Genomic DNA, 17025 nt, shown 5'->3' on the forward strand with positions numbered 1-17025 from the left:
TGGTAGCTCATCGATTGTGATACTGGACTAGTAATTGGAAGGCTGCTGGCTCATACCCCACCACTGCCTGGTTGCCACTTGGTTGGGTCCTTGAGCAAGGCCCTAACCCTTAATTGCTTTGATTGTATAAGGTCACAATTGCTTTGGATAAATGTGTCTGCTAAATGCCATAAATGTAAATGTTTTAATCAAATACAGTTCTAATGAAAGGTTTTAATCAAATATGTTTTTAATGGAATTTAATGGAATTGTATTATATTCATTCAATCCATTTGTGTCCAGTTTATATCCAGCTTATATCTGTCTTATAGCCCCCACAATTGATCAAGGACGGCTGAGGCTGTCACACTCGTGCAGCCACCAATCACTTTTTTTCACCTGCCAGGGGCGGGGTCTCACAGACAGAGCCACGCAGTGCCACCCGAGATCAGTCGCCCCCCTTTCATGCATCTTAACCTGTCAGCAGAGTTTGTAATTCCTGATTTAGCCATTGTCCCTCCCCTACAGACACAAAGCCAATCCTGTCTGTGTATGCACCAGGCCAGCTTGAGATCTCAGCAGTGGTGGGCTGGCGAGTTTTACCGCTGTGCCACCTGCGCTGCCAATTCTGTGCAGATCTCTGGTTTATTTCAAGTATGTTTGCCGCTATGGAAATTCTATTAAATGCTTAAATGTAATATATCATTGTACATTGGTGATTTTAATGGATTCAAATTACCTGTTTGCAATGCCTTATTTATCAGCTTAGCTAATATTCAACTCAAGTTCTCCTGCCCAATAGAAACTGTTGTCTTAGTCATATATTTATTTGAAAGGTAAAAGACGAGCAAATAAATGATGAGATTTGCCAGTTAGAGCGGCATGTCTATCAGTTACTCTAATTACAGCACCATGCAGTCTCTGGCTTTTCTCAATTATTACCACAGGACAGGAAGGGACAGTGACCAAGGGCAGGACAAGGAAATTAGTTGGTTCAGAAGTTCCAGATGTGATTGGAGAAAAAGGAAAGATGGCAGACAAGTGTTGACTAGCTTGACTTTACAGGCTGTTTTTATAGTAACTCAGCAATATTGAAATGTGGCAGCATATGGGTTAAAGTTCTGGACTACTGATCAGAAGGTCGTGGTTTAGACCTCACCACTACCAGTTTGTAAGTCATTTTGGATACATGTACATCTCAAATAGTGCCAAAACAGAATGGTGGAATAGAAACAGAACAACAGTAACCTAAATTACATTGCAACCTTCACATGGTTGTGTAGTGTGTATGTGCTAATTTGTGCCCATTCATTAAAAAAAGTCTGAAAAAAAGCATTGATATTGGACACAAAATCCTGGTTAGCAATCAGCTTTCCAATTTGAGGTCAGGGCCTGTGCATTCACTTATTTTCTATAATGGATTTTGTATAGGGTAGCAAAGTGGGTAGCACTGTTGGCTTACAGTAAGAAGGTTCTGGGTTCGATTCCCAGGTGAAGTGGTCTGGGTCCTTTCTGTGTGGTTTGCATGTTCTCCCCGTGTCTGCATGGGTTACCCCCAGGAGCTCCAGTTTCCTCCCACATTCCTAAGACATTCAGTCAGGTTAATTGGAGATACTAAGATTGCCCTTAGATGTGTGTTTGTGTGTTAATGTGTGAATGTGTTTGTGTCGGCCCTGCCATGGACTGGCACCCTGTCCAGGGTGTTTCTGTGTGCCTTGCGCCCATTGAGATAGGCTCCATCACCCCACTGACCCTAATTGGTATAAGCGGCTTAGAAAGTGAGTGAGTGATTTTGTATACAGTATCTGTTTAGTGTGGCTTAAACACTTGAGCTTAATAATTAGAAAGGGTTTCCACATACTTTTAATAGGACTGATATTCAGGAGAAACACAAATTAGCACGTTTAAATACTCAAAAATGTTATGATCATCATAATTTATAATCATTTTAAACATGTATAATTCTAAGATACTTACATGTTTAAAATGTAGGAAAGTGTTTGTTTTTTATTTGGTCGTTATGGGTATTATGGGTAAATACATGAACATGCCTTTATTGACCATCAGGTACCTCTCTTACATGAAGCTCTAGATTTATATTGAGAAAGGACTTCAAAGTTCACCTGATGCACTCATGACCATGTACGCTCCACTGTGTGTAAGCCAGATTGTGCTGATAGATGAAACCTGACAGGGATTAACAGTATCGGTTTTTGATTGGAACAAGCGAGTGAGCAAATGTGCTTTTTATTTCAAAGAAACTAGCAGCAGGGAAAGAAGTGTAGGTGCACAAAAAGAATCTAATAATTAAACCTAAGACTAATTAGAGTATATGTGTATATTTGGTTTTAAAAGTGTAAAGTGTGTCCACCTGTCCATCTGTCTGAGTACATCAGAACCAAACCTGACGACATTGTATTAAAAAAACACCAATAAAAGGTTTTATTTTACATCGTTTCAGCCGCTGTTGAGTCAGTAGACACAAATATATGGTTTCGAAGTAAACATTAGGCAGACATGCTCAAGCACATCAAGCCCAAGCTGCAGAGGGACAAATAAAGTAGGGCAGTAATTTCAGTGCGTTCGGTGTAAATGTAGTAATAAGTAATGATCGTCTTAGCTAAAAATGCATAATTTGCCTACAGGTCTATTTACTAATCTACTCTACTTTACTACTCTAAAATATGACATACAACATTAAATGCTATAAAATACACAGAAATAACACTGTGTACAAAATTGATAGAAACTAACAGATGCAGAGATCAGGTGTCTAGATGTGTAGCAGGCACTAGCCAGAAGTAAACAGACGTGAAGTTAAAAAAGCAGACAGACATCATGCTACATTATGCAAGAGGTCTGTTATTTGGCCGCTGAGGTGGTGCAGCGGTAAAACACGCTAGCACACCAGAGCTGACATTTTGAACTTGTCGGTTCGGCTACATGAACAACGATTGGCTTGTTGTTCATACAGGGTGGAAAGCCGGATAGGGACCTCATAACTGATTCAATTACGACCTCTGCTTGCTGATTGATGACGCATGCGTTGATCAGGATGTGGCTTTCTGTACACAAAGCTGATCCACATATTAACTCGCCTCGTACAGGTAAAAAGATGCAGTCGGCTACTGCATATGTGTCGGAGGGGGCGTGTGTCAGTCTCGCTCTCCTCAATCAGAAGTGGAGATCAGCATCAGTAGAGAGAAACCATAATGCAATCGGGTAATTGGATACGACTAGATTGGGAGGAAAATTGGGTAAAATGCAAAAAAAGAAGTCTATAATTTAATAGTAGCCTTCCCAGTATTGTTTCTTATTCTTAATTTTTTTTCCTGCCTCCCTATTTTACAAACACCCATTTGAACACATTCATAATTTGCCTTCTGAATCTGCTCTCTGTGCAGTTCAATCACCAAAAACAGGATTAGCCTATTATCAGTTGCCTTCAGGAAGTCATCAGGAAGTCATTTTCGTTCTACTGCAGATGCAAGTCATCTGTCACATTAAAGCCTCATGAAGCTCTAATGTTTGCCACAGTCAGTAATGTGTTCTGACCTGAGTGCACGAGAATAAATTTTTGCAGGAAGTGTATAAGGTGAAATGAGTGTATGTTTATTATATTGATCGTGGCTTATTAGATTCATAATGAATGTGATTCTGATTGTAGGTGAACATACATCCAGCCTACCCACACCTACTTCAGATCCGAAAGTGCCAGCCAACTCCTCGCCTCACTACAACCTCTCTACTGTAGAAACTACTTCCCATCTCAATATCTCCTTAAATGCAACAACATTCTCTACCAATGTCACCCTTACTAAGACTCAAAATGATACTACAGAAAGCACAAATGCTTCAGGTAAGGTTTAACGATTTTTCCATGTATTTGTCAAACCTAAGCCGAGAACTTTTTAGTGTCAAGTCAAGTCAAGTCAACTTTATTTATATAGCGCTTTTTACAATAGACATTGTCACAAAGCAACTTTACAAAATCCATGACCAATAGATACAAAAACCCCTGTTGAGCAAGCCGAGGGCGACTGTGGCAAGGAAAAACTCCCTGAAAATTACAGGAAGAAACCTTGAGAGGAACCAGACTCAGCAGGGCCCATCCTTCTTGGGTGGTCTGGAGGAAACTTTAAATAAATACATAATTTACACAAAGCATCTAAACACAGAATTAAATGAACTAAAAGTTATAACTGGTAATAAATAGATAAATAATCTTCAATAAAGTCTGTAGTGATTTCTTGTCATTCTTGGTGGAAATTACTCCAGACCCGTCACATCCGGCAGGAACAGTGTCGTCGCCACGGCAGTCTCGACTTTAATCCTTAACCTCGGCGGGTAAACAGGTTCCCACCAGAATGCCCTTGGAGTAAAACAACAAAGAATGTAGTTAATAATGTACAATGCTAGTTGAGTAAAACAGTTTTACAGAGAGTTTTAGACTCCGGCAGCCCTAATTATTACAGCATAACTAAAAGGGAGAGCGAGCAGGTAACAAGGTCATGAAGGCTTTCACAGGACATCAGCGCCCATCTCCCCACCGTCATCAAACCTGAGTGATCGGATAAGAGAGGCAGAACGACAGCAACCCAACATCCCTGATCACCACAAGTTTCTATGACCAAGAACCCCCAAGCTCTGCTCCTTTGTCTATATTACTCAAAAGCTTGAGAAAATAAATATGTTTTCAGTCTAGACTTAAACATTGAGACTGTGTCCGAATCCCGAACAGAGGCAGGAAGATTATTCCAAAGTTGTGGAGCTTTGTAAGAAAATGCTCTTCCACCAGCTGTGGTCTTTTTAATTTTAGGAACTATAAGTAACCCTGCATCTTGTGAACGAAGTGGACGCGCTGGATTATAGTGATTAATAAGTTCACTCAGATACTGTGGAGCCAGACCGCGTAGCGCTTTATAGGTTAGTAAAAGTATTTTGTATTCAATGCGGAATTTAACTGGCAGCCAGTGTAGAGACGATAGAACAGGACTAATATGATCAAACTTTCTAGTTCTAGTTAGCACTCGAGCTGCTGCATTTTGAACTAACTGGAGTTTGTTTATGGATCTACCAGAGCATCCAGTTAGAAGAGCATTACAATAATCTAACCGAGAAGTTATAAACGCATGGATCAGTTTTTCGGCGTCATTAGCAGATAGTATATTTCTTATTTTAGAGATATTACGCAAATGATAGAAAGCAACTCTAGTAATATTATTAATGTGTGTATCAAAGGAAAGATCTGAATCTAGTGTGACACCTAAGTTTTTTACATCTGGGCTGGGAGTAACAGAGAAAGTGTTTAGGTTTAGCACCAGGTTAGACAACTTGTCTCTTGCAGCTTTAGAGCCAACAAGTAAAACCTCAGTTTTATCTGAATTAAGTAAAAGAAAATTACATGACATCCAGTTTTTTATGTCGTTTACACAATCTTCTATCTTACTGATTGTGTCGGTATCATTTGGTTTGGCTGATATATACAGCTGAGTGTCATCTGCATAGCAGTGAAATTTTATGCCATGTTTATGAATAATTTCACCTAGTGGAAGCATATAGAGTGTAAATAATAGGGGTCCCAGTACCGACCCCTGTGGAACACCACACTTTACTTTTGTAGTTTCTGAGCATTTATTATTTACATAAACAAATTGCGAGCGGTCAGTCAAATATGAATGAAACCAAGAGAGTGCGAGTCCTTTAACACCTACTGTATTTTCTAGCCTCTCCAGTAAAATGTTATGATCGACCGTATCAAACGGAGCTGTTCTCTTATTTATGGTAAAGATTCATTCATTTTGCTCACTTTATTTAATTACGGTGTAGTGCGTAAATAACTCCATGGATCAGCACGCATTTGATTCAGAGATTCAGTCGATGTTTGGGCCTTAATAAACAGCTGTATAAACCAATCAGAGCTTCCGAATTTAGATTTTGGGTGGAATTTCAGAATTTTTTTTTGGATTTCTCCAGTGTGTCATTTAGGTGAGCTGGCCAGAGGTATGAATGACAGCTTAGTTAACAAATTACCACTTTCAGCTTTTATATGGATTTATATATTCTGGACATATTCTGAAAACATGAAGGAAAACATTTACAAAAAAGTGGATTTTATCCCTAATGAAACAACACATGGATATAGATTTTTTTTCTCAATTTAAAGAAGAGAAGCTCAGGTAAGCAGCGGTTATGATTTTATGCTGCTGTGTGGTTGATATGGGTCGCGGTGCTGCTGTTTACCATGCACTTTCATTTTGCAATTATAGCAAAGCTGTTGGGTGTGTTAGAGATACACTTTAAACAGAATAACTTTACATGCAGCATACACCGATCAGCCATAACATTAAAACCACCTACTTGTTTCTACACTCACTGTCCATTTTATCAGCTCCACTTACCATAAAGAAGCACTTTGTAGTTCTACAATTACTGACTGTAGTCCATATGTTTCTCTGCATGCTTTGTTAGCCCCGTGGTTGTGTGTTAGTGTGTGTTGTACTGGTATGAGTGGATCAGACACAGCAGCGCTGATGGAGTTTTTAAACACCTCACTGTCACTGCTGGACTGAAAATTGTCCACCAACCAAAAATATATCCAGCCAATAGCACCCCGTGGGCAGCGTCCTGTGACAACTGATGAAGGTATAGATGATGACCAACTCAAACAGCAGCAACAGATGAGCGATTGTCTCTGTACACATCTACAAGGTGGACCAATTAGGTAGGAGTGTATAATAGAGTGGACAGTGAGTGGACACGGTATTTAAAATTCCAGCAGCGCTGCTGTGTCTGATCCACTCATACCAGCACAACACACACTAACACACCACCACCATGTCAGTGTCACTGCAGTGCTGAGAATGATCCAACACCCAAATAATACCTGCTCTGTGGTGGTCCTGACCATTGAAGAACAAGGTGAAAGCAGGGTAAAAAGTAAGTAGAGAAATAGATGTACTACAGTCAGTAATTGTAGAACTACAAAGTGCTTCTATGTGGTAAGTGGAGCTGATAAAATGGACAGTGAGTGTAGAAACAAGGAGGTGGTTTTAATGTTATGGCTGATTAGTGTGAGTCAGCGAACACAAAAGCTTCCTTTTATTTACCCCTTTAATATTTGAATAATAATAAAACTCCCATAATAAAACAAAGTGGATTCATTGTCAACTTATTCCCAAATAGTAATATTAAATTTAGTTGCTTATGATATTTTTATATGGTCTGAAGCAGTGGTGCTTTTTTCAGACACTGACACAGTAAAGCAGCTACAAGGACGTTGTACTATGCCGATTTTAACTTGTTTCCACGTGGGCTTCCTTCCAGATACCTTGGTTTGCTTTCACCTTCCAAAAATATTTTAGTTTGTTGATTTGCTACTCAAATTATACTTAGGCGAGTGCCAGTGTGTTTCCAGGTAGGCTCTGGGCCCAGAACAACCTTGTTTGGGACATGTGGTTATTAGAAATAAATTAAATAATGAATGGATTGCGGGGGCTGTATAGATATTATTTAGCAATGTAACTCCCAGTTTTCATGGTCTAATCTGCTTGCACAAGTGCACTGGCAGGGGCTGTGTGGCTGACAATTTAATTTTGTAGGAAACTGCAACAGCGACCTGCTGTGAGTCAGTTTCCATCAGTAGAGCATTAATGTATCTGTTCATCACATTGTATTACCAAGATTATCAGTTAAGCTCGGTAGCACAAATAATGTTTAATAATTTTTAATAATTATCACATGCTGTAACAAGCCCACCTGCCATGGAGTTCAGTGGGGGATTGTCACAGTTACACAATCATGCCTGTCTGGTTGCAATTAATGGCCAGTTTGTTGGACATCCCATTTCAAAAACAAATAAGATTAAAATACCGGTATGTGATCACCTGTATGTGAACTTTTCAGCTGTAATAACAGCCACTCTTCTGAGAAGGCTTCCCACATGACTTTAAAGTATGTCTCTGGGAATTTGTGCCAATTTAAAAAGCATTTGTATGGCTGGGCACTGATGTTGATCAAGAAAGCGTGAATTGATGTTCAAGGTCATTCTAAAGCTGTTTAGTGGGGCTGAGGTCAGGGCTCTGTGCAGGTCACTGGATTTTATCACAGGGTGGGTTTCACTGGAAACACTAAGCACAAGGCAGTGGTGGGCTACAGTAATAGACTACCGTGTCACCTGAGCACCCTATTATTTTTAAATATAAAAAAAGCATTTTAACATAAATCATGTGAATTATCTTACAGTTATGTGGGTCTTACAGCAATAAACCAATGTTGCAATGGATGTAAAAATGAAACAACAAACCCACAACCCTTGATTACTATAATTATAAAATCAAATAACTATAATTATATCGCATCTTCCTGTCTGACTTCATTCTGCTCATATTTTATCATAGTGTAAAAATGTAGTAAGTAACAAAAGTTGAAACGAGGTTAGAGATTAGCAGCAAGACTGTTACAGAATCATGTCCTTCTGCCTTCCCAAATTTGGACAACTGATGAGGCATGGAGGTGCAAATGTATAACACGTCAGTTCCTCTTAACTGACAGTTACCTGCGCCTCATTGAGTGTTTATTCGCTCCAGGTGGAAATGTTTCTATTTGTCATGGCTTCTCTCTCACAGACACGGACTTGCCAGCCCCTCTGTTGTCAGTTTGCTTTCGTTGGACCCGTAATGCCAGGTCCAGTGTTCTGCTGGCATATGTGGCCTGCACATTTTTATCTCTTTAAGCATCACAGGGGAACAGCCCTGGATGAGGAAGCTGCCTCAGAGGCAGTGTGACAGCCTTATTCTGAAGCGGAACCCATATGTGGACCCATGCTGGGTGCGGGCTGTGTCGTTTGATGTGGCCAGGCAGACGACGCTTGTGCATTGCTCTTTCCTTTCTTTTCTTGTTGTCGCAGGCACTCCAAGTAGCTTGCCTTATTGTGACTTCCAGTTTTTGTTTCTGCGCTATCCCTTTTTTATCCACTTTCTTTGTTGCAGGCTGTGAATTTGTGTGTCTTTCATTTGTTTTTTTGCATCAGTTATTTTGGCCTTTACATTTATTGGTGCTTACACCTTTCTGCAGGTGGCATTTATCCAAAGTATTGTTCTACCTTAGTTAAGCATCCTGCAATTTATTGATTTAAATTACTTTATAACTACACTCCTTTGCTGCAAACACTATAATAGCAGATGAATGTGTAAAGCTGATCTTTTTAAAAGACATGTTCCCATAAGGGTAAAGCCTATTACTCAGCCTAAAGCACACACCAACATATCAGTATAGAAATTATACTGTAAAAGGGAATAAGGCCAGCGGTGCATGTGTCTCCAAACGTTTTGATGAAGAACAGGTCCAGTCTGGTTTATGTTGTATCAGTACAAAGAGTGGCCAGGCTGTTCTTCATGGATAATGTATATAAATAACACTATGATGTACCTTTAACAAATTTGTTGGAATGTCAGACACAATCTGCTGCTAAAGTTCACCCAGTAAACATTAGAACCAAAGTTTAACCCAGCATTCATGTCTGCTCTAATCTGTTGATCTTTCCCAAACCTTAGCAGTGTTAGTGAGCATTATCCAGCCAGCATATGTAAAACAAAGGCATCAAACAAACCTGGCCACATAGAATTACAATAGAGGTTCAGTAAAGCTTGAGTGTAAATGATGGTTAGAGGAGGAAGAGGGGTGGGGTGGGAGGGACGAGAGACATGTGACAAAATGCAGTGTGAGATTTGACGGGAAAGTGAGAAAGCTTGAAACCTGATGATGCGTCTGGTGCCTCTGTTCATTCACGAGTGCTGTAAAGCACCTCTTCAGTGCTCCTCACACTCCTGCGATATCTGCTGACACACACACTCACACGTGCATACACACAAGTACGTGCTACCATATGGCAGCAAAGTCATTTAATGTCGAACACAAAACAACTTTAAAGCACTGCACACTATATGGGATTTATATTTATTATTATTATATGTACCACATGCAGAACGAGGTCCGGCATTGTCTTTGTAAAATAACTAAGGACTTCCCTAAAATCTCTAAAATCCTAAAATACACCTTCACACATACACTATATTGCCAAAAGTATTTACTCACTCATCCAAATAATTGAATTCAGGTGTTACAATCACTTCCATGGCCACAGGTGTATAAAACCAAGCACCTAGGCATGCAGACTGCTTCTACCAACATTGGTGAAAGAATGGGTCGCTCTCAGGAGCTTAGTGAATTCCAGCGTGGTACCGTGATAGGATGCCACCTGTGCAACAAGTCCAGTGGTGACATTTCCTTGCTACTTAATATTCCACAGTCAACTGTCAGCGGTATTAGGAGAACGGTACCTGTCTGACTGCATTGTGCCAAGTGTAAAGTTTGGTGGAGGGGGGATTACGGTGTGGGGTTGATTTTCAGGAGTTGGGCTCGGCCCCTTAGTTCCAGTGAAAGGAACTCTTAATGCTTCAGCATACCAAGAGATTTTGGACAATTTCATGCTCCCAACTTTGTGGGAACAGTTTGGGGATGGCCCCTTCCTGTTCCAACATGACTGCGCACCAATGCACAAAAGCAAGGTCCATAAAGACATGGATGAGCGAGTTTGGTGTGGAAGAACTTGACTGGCCTGCACAGAGTCCTGACCTCAACCCGATAGAACACCTTTGGGATGAATTAGAGTGGAGACTGCGAGCCAGGCCTTCTCGTCCAACATCAGTCTCTGACCTCACAAATGCGCTTCTGGAAGAATGGTCAAAAATTCCCATAAACACACTCCTAAACCTTGTGGAAAGCCTTCCCAGAAGAGTTGAAGCTGTTAAAGCTGCAAAGGGTGGGCCGACATCAAATTAAACCCCATGGATTAAGAATGGGATGTAACTTAAGTGACATCCCATGGATAGTCCTTTTTGTATTTGGCATGGAGAAACAAACGGAAACATGGACTTATCTGGCCACAGTGCTAAATGACAGAAAATAGCAGAAAGAGTATTTCTGAAGTACTTCTGAGCTCAAGTGACTATATTTATCACAGTCACTTGACGGTTTCTCATGCATTGCTGTCTGAGGGCTTAAAGGTTACATGCATTCAACATGTGGTATCTGGCCTTGCTCTACATCAGGGGTAGGAAATAAAATTTTCCAAGGGGCCACATTAAAAACTGGGACTGTTGCGGAGGACTGGGCCAATAGGATGAACTTAATTCTGCTCAATATTAATTGTGTCTCTTTATAAAAAGCAGTCGTTTGTACAGGCAAGGAAAATGAGAAGCAGGCAGAACAAAAAACATCAACATTATTTCACTATTTAATCAACTTTCTCAGGACAGGTGTGAACAAAAATGTGCAGGTTTTCAAATTACCTTTACACAAAGTGCTATTGCTAAATATTGCTTATTTGCTGTTTTTCAGTCATTTCTTCTTGTTGGATATTCTTTATGGATATCAAAAAGCTGGTCCTGACTGCTTCAGTTCTGGATGTATAAAACCTAATAAAAAAAGTCCTTGTTACTTTTACAGTTTAGCTTCAGATGTGCGCGCTCTGCATCATTCAAGTTCTTGTATTTCTATGTGTGTTTAGTACCGTAATGGTGATTTAAAACCTAGATTTAAATTGTGATCCTTAAACTGCTTTACATCTGATTTCAGTAAATAAATACTTAAAAGTTCATGTCTGCCGCTCAGGTGGCACAGCGGTAAAAAAACAAAAAAAACCACGCTATTCACCAGAGCTGAGATCTCGAATACATCGTATCGAATCTCAGCTCTGCCTTGCCGGCTGAGCGGCCACATGAACAACGATTGGCCTGTTGTTCAGATAGGGACGGGATTAAGCCGGATGGGGACTCTCTCTCAGACTAGTGCGATTACGACCTCTGCTGGCTGGTTGGTGGAGCCTGCACGGAGATGGGAAAGGAGTGCAGTAAAGGGTGTGGCTCTCTGTACACAGCGCTATACTGCACTGCACTTGTCAAGTGTAAGGGATAAGATGTTCGATGGCTGTGCACGTGTCGGAGGGGGCGTGGAGCAGCCTCGTCCTCCCCAATCAGGAGCAGGGACCACCATTAGTGAGAGGATGATTGACGGGCAGAAATTGGATGCGCTAAAGTGGGAGAAAAATGGGGGGGGGTCGTCGCTAACACATTACGGTGAAGCTGGATACACTCACATACTCGTAAATTGAAACTAACGTAAATTAATAAAGTAGTGGTCCCCTCAGAATAAAAACAATCCTGTTGTATTGCATGTGTGATGTACATTTATTTATGTCTGACTTTTAATTGCTACTGACCTCATGCGGGCTGGATGCGGGCAGCCAAAGCTACAGTTAGCAACTTTTATATGTATAATCCAGTCTCAATAATGCATCTTTCATTTTTTACTTTGGATAACAAACTAGGGTAAGTTATTGTGCACTGTAATGTAATATACAGTAATTAGTAATGACGTGTGGTAATTCTTCTGTAATCTTTTTACAGTGACATTTTAGAAGTAGTATATTTTATTGAGCTCTCTACTTTACAACATCTTGTATCTGTGCTAATAAATTTCTTTTTGTGTGTATTTCCTCTTACAGCCTCTTCCACAGCAGTTACTAAGACTACAGCGGATTCACTCACACCACTAAACACTTCAGATATTTCTGGGAACCTCACCTACAGCCAAAATAGTTCTGTGCTTTCAACACAAGATAACCAGACCCTCTCCACCCAAATATCATCCACCACCATTACCCTTGTAACCACGACCGACCATAAAGCTAATTCTACGATGAGCACGCCTGCTTTTTCTACGACAAACCAGACTTTCCCTGCTTCACCCAGGTCTCAGAGTACAACTTCCATCCCTGAACCATCTAGCACGTCAACACCCACTACAGTGGCTACTCAAACCAGTCTTAAAACCTCTGCTAGCACAAAAGGTACAACAGCTTTAAAAACAACAACAACATCAACAACCACTATCACTCAGAGCACAGAGCATATAAAACCTGGAAGCAGCACGTTGATCCCGGCTAAAACTCATGCTGACTCCCCGTCTGAACTAAACATTGGAGATGATGGTAAGTTTCCTCATGAATATTTTCATAATAATATTTGCTGGTAACTAAGCCAATGCAAGTATAAGATGGCTGTTGCCTGTATTTTATGTTTCATGTGCACATCTACAAAAAGAAACAGGATGCGTAATGGTTATAATGTGGTAATATGCAGTCACGGAGGGTGGGGCATACATTTAGCAAAGCTTTACTTTGTGCTACAAGGGAATTTTAAAAAGTTTCTGCGCTTGTATATTTTCGTTGGAAACGGTGAGGGCGGGAGGAGTAGTAAGAGACTGAGAGAGAGCTTATAGTCCGGATTTAGCGCCATCTGATTTCCACCTTTTTGGACCGCTCAAAGAAGCTTTAAGAAAAAGAAGATTTTTTATGTGATGATGATGTGAAAGCAGCGATGCATTAGTGGCTACACGCTCAACCAAAACATTTTTTTTGCTGATGCCATTAAAAAGTTGGTACGACGCTGGGAAAAATGCTTTGGAAAATGTAGAGAAGTGATGTTATTTGTTTTGAAATATGAATAAATAAAGTTTTTTAAAAAGTGCGGAAACTTTTTGAAGAACACTTATATGTCTATTTACACAAGAAATAAACATTGTGTTGTAGCTTATTCATGAAATAATAGGGAACATTTAGATATGAAATTTTGTTCTGCTGGTGAACAGCCAGCTTCAGTATTGCTTTTTATCATGTAGGGATTGGCACGATTAGCCAAGTGTGGAGCATTCTAGAAGCATTGCCGTTAATATGCATCTGTGCTCCCCCCTCCCCCTCCTTGCAACCTGACTCGCAGTTAATGCTTTAATACATCCAAAGGTTTTATATGATTAAGTTCCTCCACACCAAACCTTTTATACTATGTCTTTATGCACAGGTGCACAGTCATACTGAAACAGAAAAGGGCCTTCCCCAAAACGTTGCTCTAAATGTGAAGTTCCCACAAAAAACCCAAAACTAAAAAACCCTAAAGTGTAATGGAAAACCTGAACAGAAATAAAGTCAAGATCTCTGGACAACACACATATAGTCTGTGATTGTTTTGAAAAAGTAAGTATATGAAACAATCTGTCTATCTAAGGCTTTAGGTGACCCCATGACCACAGTGGCCTAAATTATTTAGAAACAGAAGAAGCTTAACACAACCTTGAACTTAGAGCTGGCCTTCAGTGGTCACACAAAGTGCTCCACATGTACATTTAAATTGACTGTATTTAGCAGATGCATTTATCCAGAGCGACTTACAGTACTGTGACAGTATATATTGTCTAAGCAATTGAAGGTTAAGGGCCTTGCTCAAGGGCCCAACAGTGGCAACCTTGCAGTATTGTGGCTTGAACTAGTGACCTTTCAATTACTAATCCAGTACCTTAACCGCTAGGCTACAACTGCCCTTTTAGAAAGTGTAACACATGTGTTAATGCATGGTACCGAGTGTGTGGACACCCAAACATTGCATGCAAATTCATGAGCAATAATGTGTAATTGTTCTTTTTTTTATTCAACCACACAAGTGTTAGTGAAAGTGTAGAAACAAGGGAACTTGTTAAGCAGACAATCTCTGCACCACTCCATAAACTGGGCCCTTATGGCAGAGTGGCAATCCACTGTTGAGTACACATATATGACAGCTTACTTAAAGTTTGCAAAATGACATGTATAAAAAACATAATTAACAGATTATTTGGTCTAATGAGATAAAAAAAAAATAGGCAGTGCACATCACCTGGCTATTATTATCCCTACTGTAAAACAATCCAGTCTTGATTTATTTATAAATCAAAGTTTTTTTTTAATGACATTACTGCTGTATATGTTGTATAAACCTGGCATAGATCATTGTACATTTTTATTGGCATGAATTACCAAAAATTCAGTTCTGTACAGCTGTACAACTGAAGTGGAATTTGCAATGGCATTAAATTCCCACCTTCCATAGTGTTTCCAGGAAAGTCTTCAATCCCCTGCAACCCATCATTAGGTTAAAGCAGTTACTAAAGATGATTGAATGTACTTGTTATAACAGGTTGTTGCTGCTGAGCTTTGTTTGGTCTTTTTTTGGAGCGTGGATCCTTGATGTGTACAAAAGTGGCATAATTGCATGCATTTTAATACATCATATAATCTTTTATTCACAACTGTATTATCAAAACACAGCTGTACCCACAGTTTTCTATAATTGAGGATGAGCTCCTCAAATATAACCAGTAGTGAGCTTAGTGAACGCTGATTGTGTGTGTGTGTGTGCATGTGTGCATATGAGTAAAGAACAAGAGTATGATTATAATGTAGGCTTTGACACTGACGAGGGCCAGGGGCGCACTGACGCTGACAAAACAAAAGAACAGACCAAGCTTTATGCCACTGCCAACATTTGTCAATATAGCACACACACTTACACACGTGTTTATGCATGGTACCGAGTGTGGAGACACCCAAACATCACATGCAAAGTCATGGGCATTAATGTGGAATTGTTCTCTTTTTCATTCAACCATTAAAGTGTTAGTGAGGATGGCACTGATGTTGATCTATAACACCTACTTCCCAGCTGACATTCTTAAATGTGTTGGATTAGGTTGTGGTGTAGGCCACTCAAGTTTTTTTTTCATGCCACACTTGCCAAACTATTCTTTGTGTGAAAGGGACTTCCCCACAGAACAAAGCTGAAAGCATACAGTTGGCTGAAGTGCCACTGGTTTCTGTATTAATATATCTTTCCTTTACTGGAAGTATGAGGTCAAGTCTTTAACTTCCCTAAACTTCAAAACTGCTCAGCTTAACCATAAGCACTAGCAGGGTAAACATTAGATTAACCAACTTGTTTGAATAATGGTATCCTATAAGACTGGAACATTAAAAGTCAATATGACCTATTCTATTACCAATGTTTGTCTATAAAAATGCACCCACTTTTCCACATAATGCATTTTTGTTTTAGATATTCTTTTTCTTTACTAATTTTCACTAACTGCTTTATACTGGTCAATGACAAGATTTAGGCTGCACCATAAAGGTGCGAGTAAACAAACTGTCCCAAAAATCATTAGAACCAATAACTAAAAGAATATGAAACATACTAAATCCAGAAAACGCTTTTCCATGTTCAGGCCACACAAAGCAGACAGTGGTAGCCTAGTGGGTAGAGCTTTGGGCTATCAATTGAAAGGTTGAGAGTTTGAATCCCAGCTCTGCCATGCAGCCACTGTTGGGCCCCTGAGCAAGGCTCTTAACCTTGTCTTCTCCAGGGGCACTGTGCAAAGGCTGACCCTGTGCTCTGACCCCAGCTTCCAAACAAGCTGGGATATGTGAAAAAACAATTTCATTGTACTGTACAACTGTATATGTATATATGACAAAGTCATTCTATTCTAAGAGGCACTGCTGCCACCTGTGATCTGAAGAGCTGTGTCTTAAACCACATGCTATTTACTGAACACTATGGTCTTAACAATAATGTCACAATTGGTGGGAAACCAATTTAACATATTGTTAAGAGTTTTATTGGTTTTATTTTTATTATAGGATTGCTTTTTTAGGAAGTTCATGACCAAATCAAAAGAGCCCTAGTGAAAGACTAGATTTCAATTATACTTTTTTTGTTGTATACAACGTGAGATTCTGTGTTAGCTGGTTTATGTAGGCTTTACCTGAATGTTTGAACGTCTAGTTTAAAGCCACAAGCTCTGAACCAGAATTTATTGGCAGCAACAGACTGTTAAACTAGTCTCTTGTAAGCACATTGACTATCTCTTACAGCACAAGCAGCATTATTGGTTTTTCTAGGTATGTTTTTTTAAGCGTCTCATCCACAAACATCTTACAATGTGTTCAGGACATGATGCCCTCTGATAATGCCTAAAAATGCAGCACTTACCTTCTCCAAGCTTAATAAGCTAGGCTCAGTTATAATTATAGAATTGATGTTACACAGCCAAACGTATGTGGACATCTGACCATAAGCTTTACAAACATAGACAATAATGTGGCTTATGCCACTCCAC

At 39.8% G+C, this 17025-nt stretch overlaps 1 protein-coding gene across 1 annotated transcript in view; it reads left to right on the forward strand.

The window, feature by feature from the left end:
* LOC134320860 (uncharacterized) overlaps window positions 1-17025 on the forward strand; it is a 31142-nt gene that overhangs the window by 11676 nt on the left and 2441 nt on the right. The window contains exons 2-3 of the mRNA XM_063002494.1: window positions 3647-3838; window positions 12545-13030. Of these exons, the coding sequence (XP_062858564.1) occupies window positions 3647-3838; window positions 12545-13030 (678 nt within the window). The remainder of the gene's footprint in view (window positions 1-3646; window positions 3839-12544; window positions 13031-17025) is intronic.

The sequence above is a fragment of the Trichomycterus rosablanca genome, chromosome 9 (genome assembly GCF_030014385.1).
Source record: "Trichomycterus rosablanca isolate fTriRos1 chromosome 9, fTriRos1.hap1, whole genome shotgun sequence".
NCBI lineage: Eukaryota > Metazoa > Chordata > Actinopteri > Siluriformes > Trichomycteridae > Trichomycterus > Trichomycterus rosablanca.